General features: G+C 44.8%; 3 protein-coding genes across 5 annotated transcripts; 1 reads left to right on the plus strand and 2 right to left on the minus strand.

The window, feature by feature from the left end:
- Nucleotides 1-1,233: 1,233 nt before the first annotated feature.
- On the minus strand, nucleotides 1,234-4,677 carry ntan1 (N-terminal asparagine amidase). Its single transcript, XM_071351170.1, has 10 exons — nucleotides 4,331-4,677; nucleotides 4,019-4,121; nucleotides 3,798-3,863; nucleotides 3,593-3,704; nucleotides 3,449-3,522; nucleotides 3,287-3,340; nucleotides 2,613-2,666; nucleotides 2,431-2,528; nucleotides 1,998-2,111; nucleotides 1,234-1,791 (listed from the first exon to the last, which is right to left on the minus strand). The coding sequence occupies exons 1-10, from the start codon at nucleotides 4,409-4,411 to the stop codon at nucleotides 1,621-1,623; spliced, it is 927 nt and encodes a 308-aa protein (XP_071207271.1). The 5' UTR covers nucleotides 4,412-4,677; the 3' UTR covers nucleotides 1,234-1,620.
- Nucleotides 4,678-4,784: 107 nt separating this feature from the next.
- Nucleotides 4,785-14,535, plus strand: LOC139544243 (probable ATP-dependent RNA helicase DDX17). Its single transcript, XM_071351159.1, has 13 exons — nucleotides 4,785-5,040; nucleotides 5,414-5,573; nucleotides 5,666-5,762; nucleotides 6,165-6,298; nucleotides 6,547-6,612; nucleotides 7,863-8,004; nucleotides 8,281-8,441; nucleotides 8,741-8,913; nucleotides 9,172-9,282; nucleotides 9,534-9,595; nucleotides 9,728-9,787; nucleotides 12,726-12,959; nucleotides 13,199-14,535. Exons 1-13 carry the CDS (start codon nucleotides 4,985-4,987, stop codon nucleotides 13,708-13,710), a joined length of 1,968 nt encoding a protein of 655 aa, XP_071207260.1. The 5' UTR covers nucleotides 4,785-4,984; the 3' UTR covers nucleotides 13,711-14,535.
- A 77-nt stretch (nucleotides 14,536-14,612) lies between these two features.
- On the minus strand, nucleotides 14,613-22,602 carry LOC139544231 (ADP-ribosylation factor-binding protein GGA1-like). Of its 3 annotated transcripts, none has more exons than XM_071351138.1 (17): nucleotides 22,449-22,602; nucleotides 21,829-21,913; nucleotides 21,628-21,703; nucleotides 21,405-21,503; nucleotides 20,907-21,030; nucleotides 20,130-20,227; nucleotides 19,858-19,938; nucleotides 19,361-19,498; nucleotides 19,205-19,286; nucleotides 18,713-18,823; nucleotides 18,333-18,473; nucleotides 18,110-18,174; nucleotides 17,841-18,034; nucleotides 17,518-17,741; nucleotides 17,164-17,333; nucleotides 16,817-16,927; nucleotides 14,613-16,571 (listed from the first exon to the last, which is right to left on the minus strand). In XM_071351138.1, the coding sequence occupies exons 1-17, from the start codon at nucleotides 22,489-22,491 to the stop codon at nucleotides 16,461-16,463; spliced, it is 1,953 nt and encodes a 650-aa protein (XP_071207239.1). In that variant the 5' UTR covers nucleotides 22,492-22,602; the 3' UTR covers nucleotides 14,613-16,460. The 3 variants fall into 3 exon arrangements, with proteins under 3 accessions (XP_071207239.1, XP_071207229.1, XP_071207249.1); XM_071351128.1 differs by having other exon boundaries at nucleotides 18,110-18,201; XM_071351148.1 differs by lacking the exon at nucleotides 22,449-22,602 and adding an exon at nucleotides 22,380-22,398 and having other exon boundaries at nucleotides 18,110-18,201.
- Between the last annotated feature and the right edge of the window lie 312 nt (nucleotides 22,603-22,914).

Consider the following 22,914-nt stretch of genomic DNA (forward strand, 5'->3'; position numbering starts at 1 on the left):
TTGATGCAAATTTGAGTCATGGGCAAGTGCATACATGGAGTGTTTGAAAGTAGGCGTTACTAAATAATTGGGAGGATCAACATAAGTGAGTGTATGGAAACCTAACAGCTAATTGTCCAGATTGGTTGCCACTCGAGACCTTTTTGCGTGGGTGCTTTCTGCTTCCTTGTAACATTTTAGCTAAGCCTAACCATTTCCCCAACCTTAACCTCATTCTCCTAACCTGCCATGTTCATTCTCCTAACCTGCCTAGCTAAAATGTTACAAAGAAGTAGCAAGCAGCCACTGTTCTGACGGCAAAAGGTGGTGAAACAATATTAGGAAGGTGTTCTTAATGTTTTGTCCACTAAGGGTACATCTACAGCTACTGGATAACATAACTACACCAGATAATAGCATAGTAGGACTCAGATGAACACATTGTGCAATCCAACAGACCGCGTGGGTGCAGATATTCGCCAACTCAATTAAAACATCCCAACAACAATCATCAGTAATAGAAAGATATCATCTCTCCCAAATTGTACCCCATTCCCTACATAGTGCACTACTTTTGACCAGAACCCTATGGCCCTATGACTGCACTAAATAGGGAAAAGGGTGCCATTTGGGACAAATACATAGAGCTCCGCCTGTCCTGTCTTCACTGGGGCCAGCCAGTCAAGTCAGGTAAACTAAATAAAATGTTTATTTATAAGGCAATTTTAGCAGAAATGTTGCAGTTGGGGAGATTCAAGTCCCTAGTGAGACACCATGGTAGACTGATGATTTATTGAGAAAGATGGGTTGATCTGTGGCTGTCGGAAGGGTAGAATTTATGAGTGTTAAAGTATATACAGAAATGTACAGGGCAAATGTTTGAGGTCCTCTAATCAGGGGTGAGGGTGGGATGTGATTACTCTATGTTTTGCTTTTCGTTATTTATGTTTTGTGGTTTGGCTTCATGCTGTGAGTGGTGTGTGCTGGTCCTGGTATTTATGGGTGCGCTTTCTTTCATGCTCGCCCGCGAGTCGGGCTTGGTTTTTCCCGCCCCTGGAAAATCCCTTTGGGCCGGGGCCTTGCCTTGTTAGCCCCTCGGGGCGGCTGGGGGCGAGCGCACCCTCTGACCAGAGCAGCCACTGACCAGAGCACCCTCTTACCAGAGCACTCTCTGTGGGAGCGGACATATGTATTGTCTGTATTGTTGATTTAAAATAAGACATATACAAAACAGACAGTCCATAGATACAGCACTGGGGTTCAATCCAGATAGCTCTGTACTGTACATAGCTACCACGGATAAATCAAATCAAATTTTATTTGTCTCATGCACCGAATACAATTTTACCTTACTGTAAAATGCTTACTTGCAAGCCCTTAACCAACAATGCAGTTAAGAAAAATATTTACTAAATAAACAAAAGTAAAAAATAAAAGAGCAACAATAAGATAAAAATAAAGAGGCTATATACAGGGAGTACTGGTACCAAGTCAAAAAAACAATAACATGTGACACCCACAATGGCGTAAAGAGGAGGGTCACAGTGTCTTGTCTTCCAGAAGTTAAGGAGTGATTTCATTTCTGGACAGATTCCAGGGAAAGTCAAAGTAATAGGGGGTTGGAGAAGAGTCTCAAGCCCTTTATGTCTGGTTAACGTTCTCCCAGTCCCCCTGCTCTGTTCTGCGGTAGTGCTGGGGCTGTCCTCCAGGGAAGACGCTGTCTGAACTGGGGTGCTCCAGGAGGAACTGGATGGTGGACTTGATGTGCTGGACAAAGTGTGGTGGCTCAGCCGTTGGGGACGTGGATAGGTACTGGTCGGGGGAAAAAAACAGGGGGAGTAACATATCACAGTGTGTATACTGATAACATACTATGCAACATTCATTGTATCAGTGTTGACAGAAACAGGGACTATAACACATTAGAGGTTGTCAATAAGGTTTTAAAGGGACATACAACTAAAGTTCTAGTGATTGTGGGATCAATATTAGTAATGTATTATTTTCTTACACTTTACCTTTAAGATGGTGTCATCGTCTTGCGACAGCCAGAAGGAAATATCCAGATTCGGGGACCACTTACATGGGCCTATCTTCACAACTCCTTTGTTCGAGTCATATATATCAGCCATCTGTGGAGAAATAATTACAATGTTATATGACTGTCTGATGAAGTGTAGTTAGCAACTCACGCATGGGTTCTATCCAGACACTCCACAAGCCATTCAATGTGTCATCTTTGATCTTTCTTTATATCAATCCTTCACGTAGTGTCAGAGATTAAGTGCAAGAGCATAGACAATATATCAGTAGACAGGAATTCTAGTTCTACTTGACGTCCCAATTAGAGCAGGCCCCAGATAAATTTGCTGACAAATTTGCCAATCTGATGCATAGTGGCTCTATGAAATCAGCCTATTTCAGGTTCTATATCTATGCGCAAGTCTCTACCTGGCCCCCAGTGAATGTCCGTGCTGATCGCAGCTCCTCCGCGGGTCCTTTGTGAGGGAACGAGGCGGGGAACACCTCCCCTGTTTTAATATTTACACCTGCCGACACACAGTCAATGCCATACTATAAACTGTGTGCTACACAAAGGTGAATTGATTTGCAGTGTAGATACAGTACAGTACCTATGCCATGCACACCCGGTCTGTGCGCTCCGTCCACTAAGACGTCATTCATCTCTGCAAGTGGAAAAAAAGAGAAAGAGCCTTGAGATAGGTAGGGGCAGAGTCAGATATATAGAGAGATGGGCCAATGCGGGTTTCTGTCTGAACGTTCCGAGAGCTCCACTTCCTACTCCATAGCTGTTGCTAAGTGATAATTGACACTCCCGCGTTGTGCTGTTAATTTCGGAAAAGTTTTCAAAACCTATGAAGATGTCCACTGAAAGAAGATATGCAATTTGTTGACACCACAACACAGTACAGACTTGGATACACCCCGAATGCGAATGCATAAAATTCGCTCTCCTGCTTTGCTTGTTTACAGGGGGTCATTTCATAGGGAATTGTCGGAGACGCTCTCGTATTGTTACATCACCAAAACGTCAAGAATAAAGGCACTAACATGGCAGCCGTTCGAACATGGCCCCCGTGCTAACATGGCCCCCGTGCTAACATGGCAGCCGTGCTAACATGGCCCCCGTGCTAACATGGCCCCCGTGCTAACATGGCAGCCATGCTAACATGGCCCCCGTGCTAACATGGCCCCCGTGCTAACACGGCAGCCAAACTCTCTACATATATAGCTCTGGGTAGTATAAAGAAAAACAGGCGGAGAGAGAATATAACAGAGCGTAAACCTGTGATGCAGCAGGTCTCTAGGTGAATATCCTCTTTCTGTCTCTGGAAGGCCGCTGCAAAACACAATAAAAGGGTTGTAGTTTCTCTATGCAGTCTGATAATGGTGTTGCTACTATGGCAGTTGCATTCAAACCGGAGGAAAGGGAAGGATATTTACATACACAATAGGTTAAGGCTGAGTTTGTGGGACATCTTTGACTCATCATCAAATCCTCCAACGAGGTGGAGCTCCAGCCTGAATGAAAAGAAGCAAGGGGACAATTACGTGTGTGTATGTGTGGGTGTGTGTGCGTGTCATCTCTTACCTGCCCTCCTTGGCAGGGTCCTTGCTCAGAGATGTGACAGCTTTGACGATGAGGGGAACCTCACTCCACGTGCTGGAGCCATCACAGTGAGCAAGGCAAGCAGCTCCACTTCCTACAAGATGGTACAAATGCATACATTAAGAAGCTCATATCTTGATGCTATCATAGTATCTACAAACACACATTACATAGAGAACTGCAGTACCTGTGTGTCGCACCAGAACTAGGTGGCAGGTGGTTGCATCATCAGAACCAAGGACAGCGACAGAGTCTGGGGAAACAGAGGGACACATTTCGTCATGGTCGTGGATACTGTGCAGCGGATTTTTAGCTACAATTTATCAGTGTAGAGGTAGCCTTTGGACGCAACAATATACTACGTTAAGCTAGGCTGACCTATTGATTTAACTATAGGTTTATACTCACTGTCCACTGGTGTTGTGGCTGCAAACTCTCGTTGCTGTATGTATAGGAGGCACTTCGGGTCGACATCTACAACCGGCTTGGATCGAAATACTCGGGCGTTTTCCTATGGTAAAAAATAATAAAATAAAATGTCAATATAGGATGAAGAGCAAGTGATATGTTACTTAATGGTGATTAATTCCAACAAGGACAACTTGCTTACGACATGACAGCTGCTAGTTTGCTTGGCTAACTAGTCAACTCACCTGTAAATAAAGGTTAAATAAAATAAAATAAATACAAATAGTTTGCTTGGCTAACTAGTCAACTCACCTGCAAATGCGGATATCTGGCGAACAAATCGACTGTCGAACCTGGTCGTTCGATTCTTCTATTTTGTATTAGCAAAGGCATTTCTTTCTACAATATAAATCTACCTAATATAACGTCATATTTATCTTCATGAAACATGAAAACTAGACCTATTACACAAGACAGACGGTTAGCTAGCTTGCACTTTCTGGATCCATTTTCTTCTTCTTTGGTAGGCTTTCTCCTCAAGAACGTCACTCACTATCACAAGATGTATTACTGCCACCAACTGTACACAAGTATTATTAGGGCATGAACGCTATAAAATTTAAATGTAGGCTACGCCGAATTCTCCATTTGCTTTACGCTCCTTTGACACGAAACGTGCATGTTGTTTATGTGGGGTTACGACCCAAAACCTTACGTCTACAGGGAGGGAGTGACTGGGGGAGTTGACGTGACGTGAAGCAGCAGCAACTGCAAAACAAAATTCTGTTTTGGCTTGTTCAATAACTTCAGGGCTCGTCTTACATTTTAAGTTGTGTTTGTAAGTAAGTGTTTGACTTTATTGTACTTTCCTTATAACATAAGCTATTTTAACGGAATTGTAGGATCGAGACTGCACAACACCGTGCAACTCTTAAATATTTCTACAAGCAAGAATTTATTGACAACATGAGGGGGAGTTCGTCGTATGGAGACCGAGCTAGAGACCGTGGACGAGACAGAGGGTAAGCAGATATTTTCTGCAGCATGTGAAATATAGTTATAGCCACGTAGGAATATCTGTCAAAAGTGTGCTTTGTATATGATACGGGGATATATTGGAATGCTGTTTGATGTTCGTTGAAACACAACTATCTTGCTGAATCTCTACGTGCACTCAGACATGTTGCACGCGCCCTGTTCGTGTATGATAAATAACTCTACTTGCTTGCAACAGAGTTATAGGCGGTGCCCCGCCCCACCCCACCCAGGGAAAATTGCACTAACTGCAAATAGATTAAAAGGGCCAGGAACCTATTTAGTGTCTAGGTTGCAGTGTTACTAATCATGGATCGTTCATCCCCTTTTTCATCACTCCTCTCGTTGCATGTTCTATAGGCCTCGGTTTGGGTCCAGTAGCTGGGGCGGCCCTCCCCCTATGAAGAAGTTTGGGAACCCTGGAGAACGCCTTCGCAAGAAGAAGTGGGATCTGGATGAGCTGCCCAAGTTTGAGAAGAACTTCTACAATGAGCACCCAGAGCTCCAGCGCATGACTCAGGTACACACACAAACACAATATATAAACATGTTCTTAGAAGGATGCTATTGTGTGTATTGAGCCTGTTGATTCTCTGTTGTCTGTGTCTGCAGTATGACATAGATGAGTTCCGCAGGAGGAAGGAGATCACAGTCAGCAGTACTGGCTGCCCCAGGGCCATCACCAGCTTCCACCAAGCACAGTTTCCCCGTAAGTAGACAACAGTAGTTACCAGTTGACACTTGTTGAACCTATATTATAGCCTGTCCCTTCACCTGTCAGCTGTCATGACGGTAAAGAGATGAGAATAGGAAGTTGAACCCATTTTAAAGAGTTCATGGAACAGCCCAAGCTTACAAAACACTAACCCCATAGGCTATTGGGAAGGGGAGGGGGGCTCATGGGCCACATTATTGGGTAAAAAAAACACACAAAAAACACTCCATGCCACTCTTGAACGTCAAACTAAATACATAGTATTTTGAAATTATAATGGCATGCAAATTGATTTTGACAAATCGGTCAAAAAGAAATCTGTGCGGCCCTCCGTTGAATTTCAAAAGCCAACATTTTTAGCTAACTATTCCTTTAATTGTTTATCTTTGCTGACAGAGTATGTAATGGATGTGCTACTGAGTCAGAACTTCAAGGAGCCCACATCCATCCAGTCACAGGGCTTCCCTCTGGCCCTGAGTGGCAGGGACATGGTGGGCATCGCTCAGACTGGCTCCGGCAAGACCCTGGCAGTAAGGACGCCATGATAATCCAACAACACACACAGTACCGACAGCTGCAACATCTCTGTCTGTCTGTCTTTCTTTCTGTCACACACTCACCAACAGCTGCAGTATAAAAACACATAAACTCCCAGAGGAACATTGACAGCTGCAACACACAAAGACATATTGACACATGAGGACAAACGTCCCTGGACTGTCAGACTGGGACATATACCTCATGACCTCATTGTACTATTTGGCACCTTTTCTTGCAGTATCTGCTTCCTGCCATTGTGCACATCAACCACCAGCCCTATCTAGAGAGGGGAGACGGACCTATTGTGAGTACACAACTGGAAACTGCACACTGTTGCTTATTCATATATTTCAGGTCTGTGAGACTAGAATGTTTTGACCCTTTTCTATAGTGTACTTAACTCTGTTGTGCTTAGACCTACCTATGGTATGCTGTAGCTATATATCATGTGTTATTAAAGGTTATACACTACCGTTCATGAAGTAGTAACCGCAAAACACAGTGAAGAGGCGACTCCGGGATGCTGGCCTTCTAGGCAGAGTTGCAAAGAAAAAGACGTATTTCAGACTGGTCAATAAAAATAAAAGATTAAGATGGGGGGAAAATAACACAGACACTGGGCAGAGGAACTCTGCCTAGAAGGCCAGCATCCTGGAGTCGCCTCTTCACTGTTGACGTTGAGACTGGTGTTTTGCGGGTATTATTTAATGAATCTGCCAGTTGAGGACTTGTAAGGCGTCTGTTTCTCAAACTAGACACTCTAATGTACTTGTACTCTTGCTCAGTTGTACACCGGGGCCTCCCACTACTCTTTCTATTCTGGTTAGAGACAATCTGCAGTGTTCTGTGAACGGAGTAGTACACAGCGTTGTACGAGATCTTCAGTTTCTTGGCAATTTCTCGCATGCAATAGCCTTTCTTTTCTCCGAACAAGAATAGACTGACGAGTTTCAGAAGAAAGGTCTTTGTTTCTGGCCATTTTGAGGCTGTAATCAAACCCACAAATGCTGGTGCTCCAGATACTCAACTAGTCTAAAGAAGGCCAGTTTTATTGCTTCTTTAATCAGCACAACAGTTTTCAGCTGTGCTAACATAATTGCAAAAGGGTTTTCTAATGATTAATTAGCCTTTTAAAATTATAAACTTGGATTAGCTAACACAACGTGCCATTGGAACACAGGAGTGATGGTTGCTGATAATGGGCCTCTGTACGCCTATGTAGATATTCCATAAAAAATCTGTTGTTTCCTGCTACGATAGTCATTTACAACATTATGACACCTTTCTTGATTGTAAATACTTCTCTATGCATGTCCAGCTGGATTCTGGCTTGTTAAAGAAACTATAACTATTTATTTCTTGCCTGTGTATGATGCAGTTGACTGCATGCAAATGTATATAAAGAGAACCAAGATTTTATTGATATGATGTCTACACTGTATTTCTGATCAATTTGATGTTATTTTAATGGTTTTCTTTCAAAAACAAGGACATTTCTCGGTGACCCCAAACTTTGAAACGGTAGTGTATGTATTGATATCTCTCTCTCCTCAGTGCCTGGTCCTGGCCCCGACCAGAGAGTTGGCCCAGCAGGTGCAGCAGGTGGCTCATGATTATGGAAAGACCTCCCGCATCAAGAGTACCTGTGTCTATGGAGGAGCACCCAAGGGACCGCAGATACGTGACCTGGAGAGAGGTGAGGAGCTGCAGGTTGAATGAAATGCTGTTACGAGTTACTTACTTACTTATATTGTTTGTGCCTACTACAGACAAGACCTCTCCACCTCTGATGATCTAAAACCTGATTGGTTCCCTGGCCCCAGCTTAGCTTAATTTTCTGCACTTCCCCTTCAGTTACTAGTATTAAGATTGAAAAAGTTACAAGTATTGGAAGTAATCTTGCAATTGGTCTCTTCTGATGCATTTGCGTCTCTTTTGAAACTGTGACACTTTGCATCCTATGTCCATATAGGTACAGAGATCTGCATCGCCACCCCGGGGCGTCTCATAGACTTCCTGGAGGCAGGGAAGACCAACCTGCGGCGCTGCACCTACCTGGTGCTGGACGAGGCTGACCGCATGCTGGACATGGGCTTCGAACCACAGATACGCAAGATCGTGGACCAGATCCGGGTAAGCCAGGCACATGCTATACTTAGCAAACCGCACACACATCTCCTGGAATTAAGCAATTATTATGACTGTGTAATACATAGCCATTCATGGATTGTTGGGTAGGTAGATGGATACCTCAGAGGGTGGTAGATCATCTCTGTCTGTCCGTCTGTCCGTCCGTCCTGTCTATCTTAATGACAGTTGATATAATATCAATCCATCACAAATAACTAAATACTCATGTTATAGAATAGAGTAATAGTGTATTGTCCTCTGAGGAGGAGTATCTCTATTACCGTTCTCTCCCTGTGCCCCAGCCGGACCGCCAGACTCTGATGTGGAGTGCCACCTGGCCCAAGGACGTGCGTCGGCTGGCAGAGGACTTCCTGCGGGATTATGTCCAGATCAACGTAGGCGCTCTGGAGCTCAGCGCCAACCACAACATCCTGCAGATAGTAGACGTCTGCATGGAGAACGAGAAGGACAACAAGTTAGTGAGGCCATCCGCCAATGGACAAGATCAATCTCTAGTTTTGCATTCTGTTCATGTCTCCTTTCCTTAATCATCGCTGATCTGGAAGGGATAAAACCAATGTAGTTAAAAGTATTCAGTATTCTTGGTTATGAAGGACAGGAACAGAGTGCAGGATGCTATCTTTTTGTAACGTGAGAGAATATTAGTCTTGGGATTGCGGTGATTGAGGGATGTTTTCCTAATATCTTTCCTCTGTCTTTTTGTTGATGTCAGGCTGCTCCAGCTGATGGAAGAGATCATGGCTGAGAAGGAGAACAAGACCATCATCTTTGTGGAGACAAAGAAGCGCTGTGACGAGCTCACCCGCAGGATGAGAAGAGATGGGTGAGACAGAGAGAGACTGAGGGAAAGCACGGACTGCCAAAATGGGTTTTAAGTCCTTTTTCAAAGCCACGATACTGACTATGCAAAACAAGAGCCAGTTGTGGTTTCATATGGAGTGTGTTGGGCTTCTTAGTCAGATAAGAGTGTAGAGAAATTGTCTTACTGTTCGTACAACTGCCTTTCTTACCACGTCCTGTTCTGCTGTCTCAGCTGTCTGTCCCATTGCAACATTGTTGTGGTGTGTTTTCTAGGTGGCCAGCCATGTGTATCCATGGGGACAAGAGCCAGCCAGAGAGAGACTGGGTTCTGACAGGTAGGTCACATTTCAACGGCCATGCTTTAGTCTAGCTTTGGTGAAATGTGTTTCAGTATGGGTTTTCTTCATTTTTTTTGTTTCCTTTTTCAGTCTTCTACCTAACATCTTTGATTTTGTCTGAACTTTCAGAATTCCGTAGCGGCAAAGCTCCTATCCTCATCGCCACTGATGTGGCGTCTCGTGGTCTGGGTATGTCTTCTCAACATTGAATACACACACTCACGTGTTCACACTTACACTCCTACAGAGCACAACATACAGATTCAAAACGTATACACACTCTCCAACACACACAAACAAAACAGTTTCAGAGAAAAACACACACAATTAATAAATGTGATTTTTGTTGTTGCCTAATTTCCCATCCCGTTTTCCAGGTTTAAGATTTACAACGACAAAATCATACATTTGTCTGCAAACATGTAATAGCGGTGTTATTGAACCTGTAAACAACAACGAAAAATTGGTCAGCACTCTTTCTACAGCATGACCTCTGTCAATTACATTCTAAAGGAAAGAAGAAGCACTAGTAGCCTCACAATCCCCCAGGCCTTCAGCTCCCCAGGCCTTCAGCTCCCCAGGCCTTCAGCTCCGCAATGTTTTACAGTCTGTTTCTTGTTACTGCAGTCCAGAACGTCCTTCGACCGGAGCACTCTGGCACGCTGCCTAAATGGGGGTGTGATGGGGGGGCAGATGTCCCCATGCTCGTCCCAATACCCTCCTCTCACGTCTCCTTTATGATGTAACCCAAAACATGAAGGAAAACATCCCATATATTCAGTATTATATGTTTGATTATTCCTCGAGATACGTTTACATCATTCATAGTACTGTAGTTATACTGTATTTTCTCTACAGGTATTTTCTAGGTAGGGTGTGCTTTAGGGGTATCTATACGTGAAATCGACAGTCAGTTCTCCCCATGTCCACCCTGAAACTTGTACAGAAGTGCCCTATTCCACCTCCCTAACTAAATAGGTTAAACCTGGAACCTGAGAAGGGGAAGTAGACATGTTGGGTTTGCCAAGCTACCTATGACTGTGTCTTTGTTCTTTTTCTCCCCCTCAGGGTTGTGCAGCACAAGGCAGCTCCAGCACATGCTGGTGTCAGACAGTACTGGGGCTGCCCTCAGTCACGTTAGCAGCTAGCTAGTGGCTTGTCTAGTTATCAGAAGGATACATCCCCCCCATTCTCCACCTTCTCTGGTTCCTAAACACCCCAAATAGACCCCCACAATAAACTGAGGGTATATGATTATCTGGTTCCTAAACACCCCCACAGACCCCCATCATAGACTGAGGGTATGTGATTCCAGCGAGCTCTCCTTGGGATCAACCTGAGGTGCCTGTCTGTCTCCCTCCGTCCGTCCGTCCAAAAGGCAGACAGACGGGGAGAGTTAGGAGCTCGGCTGGATCGAGTCCTGATCGATTTGCGGAGGTCCTGCAACTCGGCGAGAGAGCATCAGAACCGGCCATTGGGGGGGGGTTAGCGGTTCTGCTCCTGTCCGACGTTGCTGGTGTATGCGAAGGGTGAGGGGGAAACGGGGGGCTAGTTTGAGCCCCCTCCTCTCTCCCTCCCCCCCAGCGCCTCCAAGCGAACCAGGGCTGATCAGGACAGGACAGGGGGTGACTGACTACCCTTGTAAAACAACTCTAAAGGGGTAAGTACCTCAACACCCCCTTTCCTACTACACCTTCCACGACCTCCCCGGTCGCATCAACTCATTCAGGTAGTTTCATCGATCCATATTGAAGTCAGGCACAGAAAGGTATTTGTTAAAGGAATTGTGTTGAACTCTATCCTCCAACATTTACACTTTCTCTTGGTGGAAACATATTAAGGTTTGGCAGGTTCTGTGAGTAGTAAAATGGCCTCCCTCTGTTACTATGGAAAACAGGGAAAAGGTCCAAGGAGATGTTTTGTTTTCGGACCAACCCAGCAGTGTTGTCAGAGCTTCTGTAATGAGAAACAGAGTTTTTTGTCCTACTGTCATTTCAACATCCGAATTTAAAAGAAACATTGGAAATACTTTTTACTCTTCTGGTCTGATCGTGTTGACAGTGTACTGTCACTCATTTCCCCATATTCTTCTTATACCATTTCTCAGCAGAGAACATGTTACCATGGTAGAACTAAATGTTCTGAATGGTTATACTATTATGTAAGATTGCGTAAACTGTGCATTGGTGAAGGTCCAGACAGAGAATGTCACATCATCAACTCTACTGAATCCCTCCTAATGCTGAGTGGTTCTCTCTTGTCACATTCTGATGGGGTTTACCACTAAACCTCTAGGCCTCTCCAGTCAAGATATTTTGACCCGAAACTGAATAACTTTCATAGGTTTTACTTCAAGAATTAAAACTTTTATTCTACTTCAATTTGGATAAATGTATAGTTATTCTTATGGTATTATTGGACAGGTAAGTGGTAATCAATATTTATACAATATTAATTAGAAATGGATTTCTAAATAATCATCCACTTTTCTCTCATAGCTTTGGTGTTGTTTGAATACCATCTGTCTTCTTTCTCACTGTACAAAAATCTCTCAAACCCACACCTCACCCTCCTAACCCTCCTCTCCCTCCAAACCCTCTCTCCCTCATTTCTCCCTCCAAACCCTCCTCTCCCTGCTCTCATCTCACCCTCCTAACCTTCCTAACCCTCCTCTCCCTGCTCTCATCTCACCCTCCTAACCCTCCTCTTCCTCCTAACCCTCCTCTCCCTCCGTTCTCATCTCACCCTCCAAACCCTCCTCTCTTCCTCCAAACCCTCCTCTCCCTGCTCTCATCTCACCCTCCTCTTCCTCCTAACCCTCCTAACCCTCCTCTCCCTCCGTTCTCATCTCACCCTCCAAACCCTCCTCTCTTCCTCCAAACCCTCCTCTCCCTGCTCTCATCTCACCCTCCTAACCCTCCTCTTCCTCCTAACCCTCCTCTCCCTCCGTTCTCATCTCACCCTCCAAACCCTCCTCTCTTCCTCCAAACCCTCCTCTCCCTCCTCTTTCATCTCACCCTCCAAACCGTCCTCTCTTCCTCCTAACCCTCCTCTCCCTCCTCTCTCATCTCTCTCTCCTCACCCATCACCTTCCTCTCCCACCTCTCAAAACCACTTTCCCCCAAAGACGTGGAGGATATCAAGTTTGTCATCAACTACGACTACCCCAACTCGTCTGAGGACTACGTGCACAGGATCGGCCGTACAGCCCGCAGCACCAACAAGGGCACGGCCTACACCTTCTTCACCCCGGGTAACCTGCGCCAGGCCAGGGACCTGGTCCGAGTCCTGGAGGAGGCCCGGCAGGCCATCAATCCTAAACTGCTGCAGCTGGTTAACTCTGGACATGGGGGAGGAGGGGGTGAGACTGGCTTGATTCACACTATAGGGTCAACCCGAACCATACTATGCTGACTCAATTGAGGAATGGATGTGATTTCTAGACCCTAGTTTTTAATTATTTTCTATTACCTTTACCATCTCAAATCCAAACATAAACTACACGTTCTGTGTAACCAGTGATGTTTGACATTCTTAAACTAAAATATTTCAGCTTATGTTATGACATTCTAATCCTCCTATGTGAATGTTCTTCTCCAGGTGGCAGGATGCGTTACCGTGGCGGCGGCTCCAGCGCCAACAACCCCAACATGATGTTCCAGGACGTGTGTGAGAGTCGCCTGCGCTCCGTCAGCGGGGGCAACAAGCCAGACAGCCGCGGCAGCAGCTTTAGCCGGGACGGGCACAGTGGCGGGGGTCGGGACGGAGACACTAGGTCCTCATCCTCTTCCTCCTACAGGGACCGAAGCAGGGTCAGCCGGGGGAGTTACGGCTCAGGGGGGGCCGATCAGTACCAGAGCTATGGTACCCAGTACAGCTCCAGGGCTGGGGGGGCAGCTAATGGGGCCCCTAGGGGTAGTAGTGGTGGGGGGCAGAATCAGTCCAGTCAGCCCCAGGGTGTGTTCGGTCCAGCTCCTCCACCTCCAGCAGGGCCCAAGCCCCTCATGGCCCAGCTGATGGCCCCGCCACAGCCCCCTCTCATGGGCTTCATAGGGCAGCCTCCGTACCCCTTTGCTCCCCCCCCGCCTCCTACACCCCCACCCAGGAAGTAGAATTACTATACAGTCATGGTGCTTGGAATCCAAATCACCATGGTTCTTCAAACCCTAGTGTTTATCAGTGTGTAACTGTAACGTTACTCTGAAAGGGTGTTTAGTTGCCGTCCTGCCCTTACCTACCACGGTAAGAAGGCAAAAGTCAAGAGATTTGAGGAGGTAAGGGCTAACATATAGCTACATATTTTTGTACTGTAAATGTTTCGCGATGATTTTAACTATCTGAAAATATATAGTACTCATGCATGATACACTTCTCGCTTTTCATGTGTTCAAGAGTAGTCCGTGCATTGCCAGAATATGGTATTCTGTGAATCTGAAGCTGTGACTCTTTGGTATTAATTGGCACGACAGGGGTTGATATTTGCATTTGCGATTTACTCTAAATGGTGAGGTTCTAGTCCTTTAGTGAGTAACAAATGCTAAAATGTGATATGTTTTTGTTGCCATGTAGAACTCCAGTGATTTTGTCAGTCAGCTATGCTTTCTACTTCTCTTTTGGGGAAGTGAATGTTGCATTATGTCATTCTCTATTATCCTATTCTTAATATGTATATTCATTTGATACTGCAGTCAGCTTTTTATAGAAACTGTTTATAAACTACATAAGCTCTATGGCTATGCCATTTTCTTCAGAATCATATTAGAACTATATCAGGACAATTTGGGAATGAAAATCAGACACTTGTCATAATCCTGCGCATTGAGTGTTGCTTTGTGAATGTTTAATCAACATTTATTGGTAAGAGGTAATTCATATGTATGTTATTTTTCTACTTTGCTTTATTTCACAGGATTTCAATAAAGTTTCTGAAACCAAAATCCTTGTAATTGTTTTATGGAGTATAGGATAGGTAAGCATGAGTGCACATTCATTGACAACCACCAATAGACAAAAGTCCATTTAAACCCCCAAGAAAAAGAATAACTTTATTTCCCTTAAATACATATTTGCACTACATTCTCACCATTCCCCCCTCAATATTTATTTGCTCTTTGTAATTATACTTTTTTTGGCAAATGTACATAATTGCAGAACCATTCTTATTATTTACAAAGTCAGAGCAAGAAATAGGTAGCCTGAGTCCCAGATCTGTTTTACCAGCTCCTAGTCATTGAGTTTGCAAGACCGCACAAACAATTCTGGGACGCAGGCTAGGTAATAAAGGCAGGGAGGTGTAATGTGGAGGGGAGCTGCAGAATGACGTGAGATATGCAGCTGCTGCATGGTTGGACCAGGGGTGGATGACTGTATCTGCAATGGACAGGTGGGGCTGCTGGCTTTACTTCTAGCCCAGCACTAACATGATACCTGACCAACTAATCTTAGTCTTCAATAAATAATTTTATTGATTGAATCGGGTGTGGTACTACTTGACTGGAGCAAAAGCTTCCGCCTCCACTGTCCCTTGCGGATATGATTGGTCGCCCCGAGATTGAACGGACGCATCATCAATGACAATTTCACATCTCGCACCAAAGGAAGCATAACCAGATGTCATAACAAGAAAATCAGTAGTCCGACTCCGAAACGGGAAAAAATTTGACAAACAAATTAGCATTCATATGTACATGGAAGGTAAAAAAAAAATTAAATACCAAGATACATAAAGAACAAACTCTCAGCTTTAGGCACATACGGCAGATTTAAACGGTGTCAGCACTGACAACTCAGTACTCAACTAACGCCTCTCCCTTTGGGTCAACGTCAACAGCTGAAGGTGGAACAGAGGACAGCAAATGAGGGAATCATATTCATGTGCAAAACCAAACAAACAGGAAGTGCATGCATCGTGTAGTGAATGAAATCACTTAAACGGGGGGAAAATAGGAACAGCAACAAATTGCTGTTTAGATCAAATCAAAACAATATGATCATGTGATTTCAATAGAATGAATAAAAACGTCATAGATTGGATATTCCTTCACAGAAGATTGGACAGGATATACATTTTTTACAGCTTTAGACACCTACTGCCCAACTTATATTACACACTCACAGACCCAACTGGTCTTACACCGTACAAATAATAAAAAAAATACTTTGGACTACACTATTTGAGTGTCATATTTTGTGCAGAATAATGCTATCAGGCATAGGCCTGAGAGAAACAGTCCCACCACATTCAGTTTAAAAGGCTTCAACTTGTTCTCTCAGAACTCACAGCAATGATTTGTTTTGGACAGATCACGTGAGGTGGTTATTATACAGTAATGCATTGGAGAATAAGGGCTGATTGTAGTAGTCAATGGAATGAAGAAAAACACAAAATGGAGTATGAAAGATGACAACATAGGGACATGGGGTGGCGGATCATGGATGGGACACATGGGAAGGCATAAGGGAGAAACTGCCCATAAATAACTTATCTAGGATCAGCTTTCCCTGCCGATATTCAATCCATAACAAATGGGAAGACATAAGGGCACGGACACACCAATAGCGTTTGCCTGCCGAGAGTAGTTAGCACCTCTGAACAGAGTACCGGACGTAATTTGCGAACTGAGTGCAAACCGATTTTACATGTAAGAATTACACGAAAAAGTCAGCAGTCAGATGTCAACAGCACACATTTGGTGTGACCCTTAAGGGAGAAACCAATCCCAAATAACAGGTCTAAGACCAGATTTCCCGTAACCATCACAATGTAAAAACGCCATCTTTCCCTGGACCAGTGCTTGGGGGGACCTTCGACCTACACCTAAGGGAAGCAGCGGATCAGGTGACAGGAAGTTGATCAGTCCCACTAAAGGTTCCCCCAGGTGTCTGGAGGGGGGAACTGTTCTACATCGCTGGATTCATCGTGTGATTCTTCTCCCAGGTTGAATGTGAGCTTGTATCGCAACCGGACCATCTCCTGAAATAAAAAACAGAAACATGTTAGGCTACACCAGGAAAGGGGACAAATTAACATGCTTTCTGCTTGCACATGTTTAAGTTCTGTTTTGTTGCCACGGTGACAGTTTGTCACCTCAGGGAATTTCACAGCTACAAATGAGATGCTGACTTGGCAGTTTTTTTTTATGAGCATATGTTAAACACCTTGGAAAGCAGGCGGGAGGAGTCTGTGTGTGTGTGTGTGTGTGTGTGTGTGGATAGTACCTTGTGAGGATTAGCCAGCAGTAGGACCTGTGTGATGGCAGCTGGGGGTAAGATGGGGTTGAAGGCTGGAAGCTCAGTTCCTGAAGGAGGCTGTAGCTTCACCTTCATCACCTAGAAACAGACAGAGGAGGAAACACATTACACTCAAACTACAGTCACAACTCAGCGCACAACCATCTAATCATTAAACTACAGTCACAACTCAGCGCACATATGTTACCACAGAACACAACCATCTACAGAGTGGAAATTAGGGACAAACAAATGATAGAGGTAAAAGATGGATCACTAAGAAAAAATTAGAGGGGGGGGGGGTTAGCGAGAGATGATAGAGAGACAGGACCAACCTTGGGTACTGCAGACTGGAAGCGGATGTTGGTGACTGGTATGGGGGCGGAGGACAACATGGAGATGATCACTACCAGCACGTCAGGCCGAGAGGGAGGAGAGTCACGGGCAAAGTGGAACAGCACCCGCAAACTGTGCTTGTCAAATACAGTCACTGGTAACAAGCTGCCTAGAGGACAGACAGAGGCTTAGGGTTAGTTCATGCCCAGCCATCACCATGTCTGGAGACATGTTGCAACACAGGTAACGGCTGGGTATGTTGTAGTTATTATTTGGAGTCTGGTTTGGTATTTTTCTTGCTAACGTTCAAAACAACCATACAGTAATACAGATTGATCAGATAATTGGCTTACTGGGCTTGATTGATTCCAGGGGCACAGTCACGTTAGCTAAGGAGATGTCGTTCTGGGCGGCTGGGGTAGGAGGCCCGAGGCTGGGCAGGGAGTCTAGGAGAGACCCAGGCTGCTCCGAGGGGAAGGCCGGGACAGGGCTGGGGGTGGAGGTACTAGTAGTGTTGGTACTGGACTTGGTCTGGAGGTCTCGCAGGGTGGGTCTGGACTGGGGCTGCAGTTTATCCCTGTGAGAGGGAGAGAGAGCAAAGGGTCAGCTTTTTAAAGAGAAAACAGAGTGTTTACGTTACAGATAAGCAGCTGCCTCTCTGGCCTGCAGTGTTTACCAATTGACGTGCTGCGTCCCCGGGGGTAGGGACTGACGCAGCAGGGTCTTGCCCAGCAGGTCTAACTCATCCAGGGCTTTAGGGGAAGCAGCGGGGGCCCCCCCTGATGGAGCCTGGGGGATAGGGGTCACGGCCGGTAGCAACACTGTTGCAGTAGGCATCACTGGGACGACTGGCTCTACACTGTCAGAACACTGCGCAGAAAAACACTAGGTTAGGGACATTTTGTGTGTGTGTGCATGCGTCATATGCTGACAACTCTCTCTCACCTGAAAGGAGTTCCAGTCTCCCGACTGAGGAGTGTGGGTAGAGTTGGGCGTTACGTCATTGAGTCCTGAGTGAAAACAACAATAGAAAGAGGCTGTCGACACAAACCGAGAGAGAACACAATGCATAACCACAGTTGGACGAGTCATGGCAAGTTGGAAAATAATTGGGCAATTTAATAAGAGTAAACAAGCTAGCGAAACGACATTCAGAACTGCTGCTTACCTAGTGACATGAGCTCATCATCTAGCAGGCTGATACCCAGTTCTTGTGACGGGGTCTGTAGTGAGGGGGTGTCTGGGTAGGAGGGAAGTCCGGTGTGCGAGGTGTCCAACCCTGTCAGGTCTAGGAGGGCTGTGCTACTTCCTGTGGAGAGATCAAACATGTCAGTCTTTGTGATCAAATGTTTGAAACTACTGAACTAAACACACGGAACACATTTGTGAAAATGAACAGGGAAACAACGTGGTTGATTATGCTGGATGTCCTGAGGTTCAGTCTGTGCATGTGTGAACAATGTTGGGAGTGTGTAGAACAGTGTGTCTGCCCCTCTGAGACGCCAGCAGGTTCAGGTCGTGACCCTACAGAGGTCCTCTCTCTCTCACCTAGTAGTGTGGGCATGGCTGTGCTGTCTCCGTTCACCTCTTCTCCCTTCACCAGCTGTCTGTACAGGTTGATAACCTGCGTCAGGCTGTCATTGGCCTGCAGGATGTCAGCTGGCGTAACAGACGTACACAGAGGGTGAGCTATGCAATGCGTCAATACAGAACACTACATAACCATATAGTACTGTCTAACAACCGTACAGAGGCATGCATCACTCTTCAGCCATTTTGAATCATACCTGCTGTATTGATGTGATCACACTATATGTATAGAACAAAGAAGGCCCGCACACTCTTACGGCTCCCAATTCACTGCTTTATTGACAACGTTTCGATCCGAAACGGATCTTCGTCAGGTCCTGACAGTGTGCGCGCCTTCTTGTTCTATACTAGTATTCTTTATTAGCCCAGCACCTATGTTTTTAAGAATGTGCATATGACCAAACTTTTCTAACTTTTCTATCACACTATATGTAAACATAAGATTCTCACCCAAGGCCTCATCGTTGTCCTCTGTGTCGCTAGCCAATCGGAACAAAGTAGGCCTCATCTTTTCACAGCTCTGGTATAGGTCCTGCAAACACAAACACATTTAGAAATAGCCCATTGCACACACACACACCCCTAGTGGTGTTGCTCTGTGCTGACCTTGATGAGTTCCTGATTGCTCTGGGAGCTGCTCTCCTTGCTATAGTCTCCCAGTAGCTGGGTCAGCAGGCCCACACTCTCCTTCACCTCCTGGATGGCGTTCACACGCTTAGACACCTTCTCCATTCGCTTCTGGTCCTGGAGGACCGTAACAGAACACACACACACTCAGAACACTGCAATAAAATAAAAACATTATCCCATAAAAGAAAAGCTGGAGCGCTCTGAAGTCTGCATAGGTTGTTTTATTGCAGGCATATACAGTACAATTATGAGAGCAGTTGTAGGGATAGTAAATCACAATCGTGAGGGAGTTCAGAATTCAATCCATAAAATCATTAGAAGTGCTTTGACGATATAAAGTGCTCGCTGTTTACTTAGCGTACTAGTAAAAAAATTGACTGCGTTGTGAATGCAATAGACATATAAGCATTGATTGACACCCACCCAAACAAACACACAATCGCGCAGACAGGAGTAAACAGAGTAGGACACACCTCCTGCACCATTTCCTTAATGAGTTTGTTTGCTGCTCTTAGATCTTCAGGGTGAGTGCTATTCAAAAGCCGAGACAGCATCTACAAAGGAAGGAAGGGAAGAGGAAGGAAAACAGGGGGAAACAGGAGGAGAGGTAAAAGAGGAAGAGCAGGCCGTTAGGGAATACATGAAAATTACAGTGGAAGAATGGAAAGACGACATCAATTCAAAATGTCCGCTAATGTCATCTCTATTGACAAAACTCAAGGGGCTGCTTCATTGTCATCTTTACCTTGGACTTCTCCTCATCCTCAAAGATGACGCTCTTAGTTCTGGGCGGAGGGGGTGGGAGAGGCTCATCAGGAAGTACCGGGTCCTGCTTCACAATGCCTGGAAGAGAACAGGGAACCCCATCCATGTCACATGAATAAACAGCCTGTCACCGGCACTCCCTACAGTGTATAGTACATCATGTATATAGAGTGGGTTTCCGGCACGTTGGTAATAACATTGTTTTCCCCATGAAGTTATTGTAAAAATAAGCAGCCCAACCAACGGATTCAGGGCCAGGCTAAGAAATATTGTTGGCCGTCACTCCCTGGAGCAAAACACTTAACTTGAACACTATGTAATTATCTTCCATCATACTACACAAACAGTCATACTACACAAACAGTCATACTACACAAACAGTTTTTTTCTCTCACTTAGACAGACTAAGTGGAAGAAAAAAAATTCTGGATGCAGACTCAGGAGTTTCAATATGATTTTGTGTTATGTTGGTGCATAACTATAAAAAGAAGAAGTGAGATTGACATGGACAAAATACTATTTATATCAGGAGCACACGTTAGGGGAACATACAGATAACTATAAAATTTAATGAGTGAACTCCTGAAATGATCATACAGTTACAGTACTGTAATAATCATATGATTTAACCATATTCCTCGTCCTGAAGTTCCAGCATAGTGAAAACAATGAGAGTTGATAGAAAAGGATCAACACAGAGAGAACGTTTTATTTCACTCCTATTCTTTCTACGCGTGTCATCACTATTAAAGCTCACCTTGTTTCTTCAGCATCTGGTAGGCGTCTGCTATCTTGGGCTCGTCAGGCAGGCCCACCGTCCAACTGAACATCACCTCCAGAACCTTCTTCTTCACTGGCTCTGGGGCCCGAGTACCCAGGTACTGCACAGGAGATGAGATTTAGGAACATCAAAACAGACATAATGGATTACTGTGTTTTGTTTGTTTATAAAAGGGGTTGAGTTACATAAAGGGTTGTTCCATTTGATTTCAATCACTTGTTGTCCGCACCCTTTTTGATTTGAACAAAACTTTCCATACATATTGGCCCGTAGTAGAAGTGGTCAGAAAGTGACTTATTGGACCGAAATGACAAAACATTCAGGTGCTCAAAATGGACCCATTTTGCATACCCCACTTCTACCATGGGAAAATACGTATGGAATATGGAAAGTTTGGTTCAGATCAAAAGGGGTGCAGTCAAACAGTGATTCAATTCAAATGGAACCCTAGAGAAATAGCCCTCCAGACAGTACCTTGGGTGAGACCACCTTGATGAGCTCGTTGAGGAAGCGGAATTTGCCCACTTCATTGTGGAATCTCTTCCCACAGTTCTTCATGCACATCTCTAGGACCTAGGGACACATATATGTTATGATACTGCTGGTGGTGGGATCACTTACAATTAGCATATTCTGGCTAATGGAGATGTCAGTGAGCATGTCAACCAATACATTACCCCGATAATGGTATACTCACCATTAGTGCTTGCATGGCCTCCCATTCTTGGGGTGACTGGATCTTGTGTGCCAAAAGTCTGGTAGCCAGTTGAGGACTAGGGGGGAGGGAGGTGACATCAAATAAGAGTACCTGTATGGTTTGCCATATGTTTAAACATGTTGAAGTACTGACTGACAAAGCAAGCCTATGACCAACTCTCCACATGTTGGTCCTCCTTACCCTTCAGGCTCATTGTTGAGCTGTTCACAGAAGCCCTGAATACTGTCCCAGTCCGCCTCCTTGTTCCGAGGGTTGGTGGCTTTGTCTGGGGAGAATAAAAGCAAATTCCAGAACCTGGGGCTTATCAACATTTTCAAGGGTTTGTCGCTACCCTAGAACCAAATGCACAAAGAAAGCTTTCGTGTTTACTTGCTGCAAACGTTAGCAGAATGACTCCTCCCCAATTTATTTGACCATTGATACTTAGCCACTGGATAATGTGGCTAGTTAGCTTAGCCAGTCTTATTCACCAGTTTCAAAGTCGGACTTTGTTGTATTTGTAACAAATTGCGTATTAAGAACATCTAAAATAAACGATATCCGTGCTTGTCAAGGCATTATTCTGCGTAAACAATACAGGGATGAGGACTGTTTTTGTCCCGACCTTAGCATCGCTACGTTATAGCACGCTAGCTAGCACTTTGGATAAAGCATCATCATCACTGGGATGTTCATCCACTGCACATACAACAATTATGCTCATGACACTACAACTACAGCGCATTCTCTACCTCAGTTTTCTGAAAGTAAATTGTTCACGTATTGAGTCGTTATAGCAGTAAAAGCATCGTATGACTCACTGACGCGAGACTCCAAGCTCTCCTCCTCTGGCGGCGCCGCCATTTTCGGGATTCCGATTGCCAAACTGGCAGCTATCGCGTTACTTTGCCTGTCTCATGCAACGATATGGGCGTCATCATATCAAGCCATTCTTGGTAGTCCCCCTACTACACGGTTGTCAAGGATAAAACCTGAGGTGCGTGATGATGCATTTTATGACCGATATCATCTTGCACCAAAAGCCTCCATGTCAAGTCATACTTTCCTCTTTTGTTTGTTGATATTTGTTAATAATAAAAAATTCAATTAAATAAAAGTCAAGTCATACTGCCACATGTCAGCCCTAGACCTGCTGCTCTCATCCAAATACACAGACACTACTCACACACCATAACTCTATGTCATGCACGATCATCTCATCTTCCATGATTGATATTCCAGGATGTTTATGTCACTTTTCTACACAGATACCACGAAAAGGCACAA

The sequence above is a fragment of the Salvelinus alpinus genome, chromosome 2 (genome assembly GCF_045679555.1).
Source record: "Salvelinus alpinus chromosome 2, SLU_Salpinus.1, whole genome shotgun sequence".
In the NCBI taxonomy this organism is placed as follows: Eukaryota; Metazoa; Chordata; class Actinopteri; order Salmoniformes; family Salmonidae; genus Salvelinus; species Salvelinus alpinus.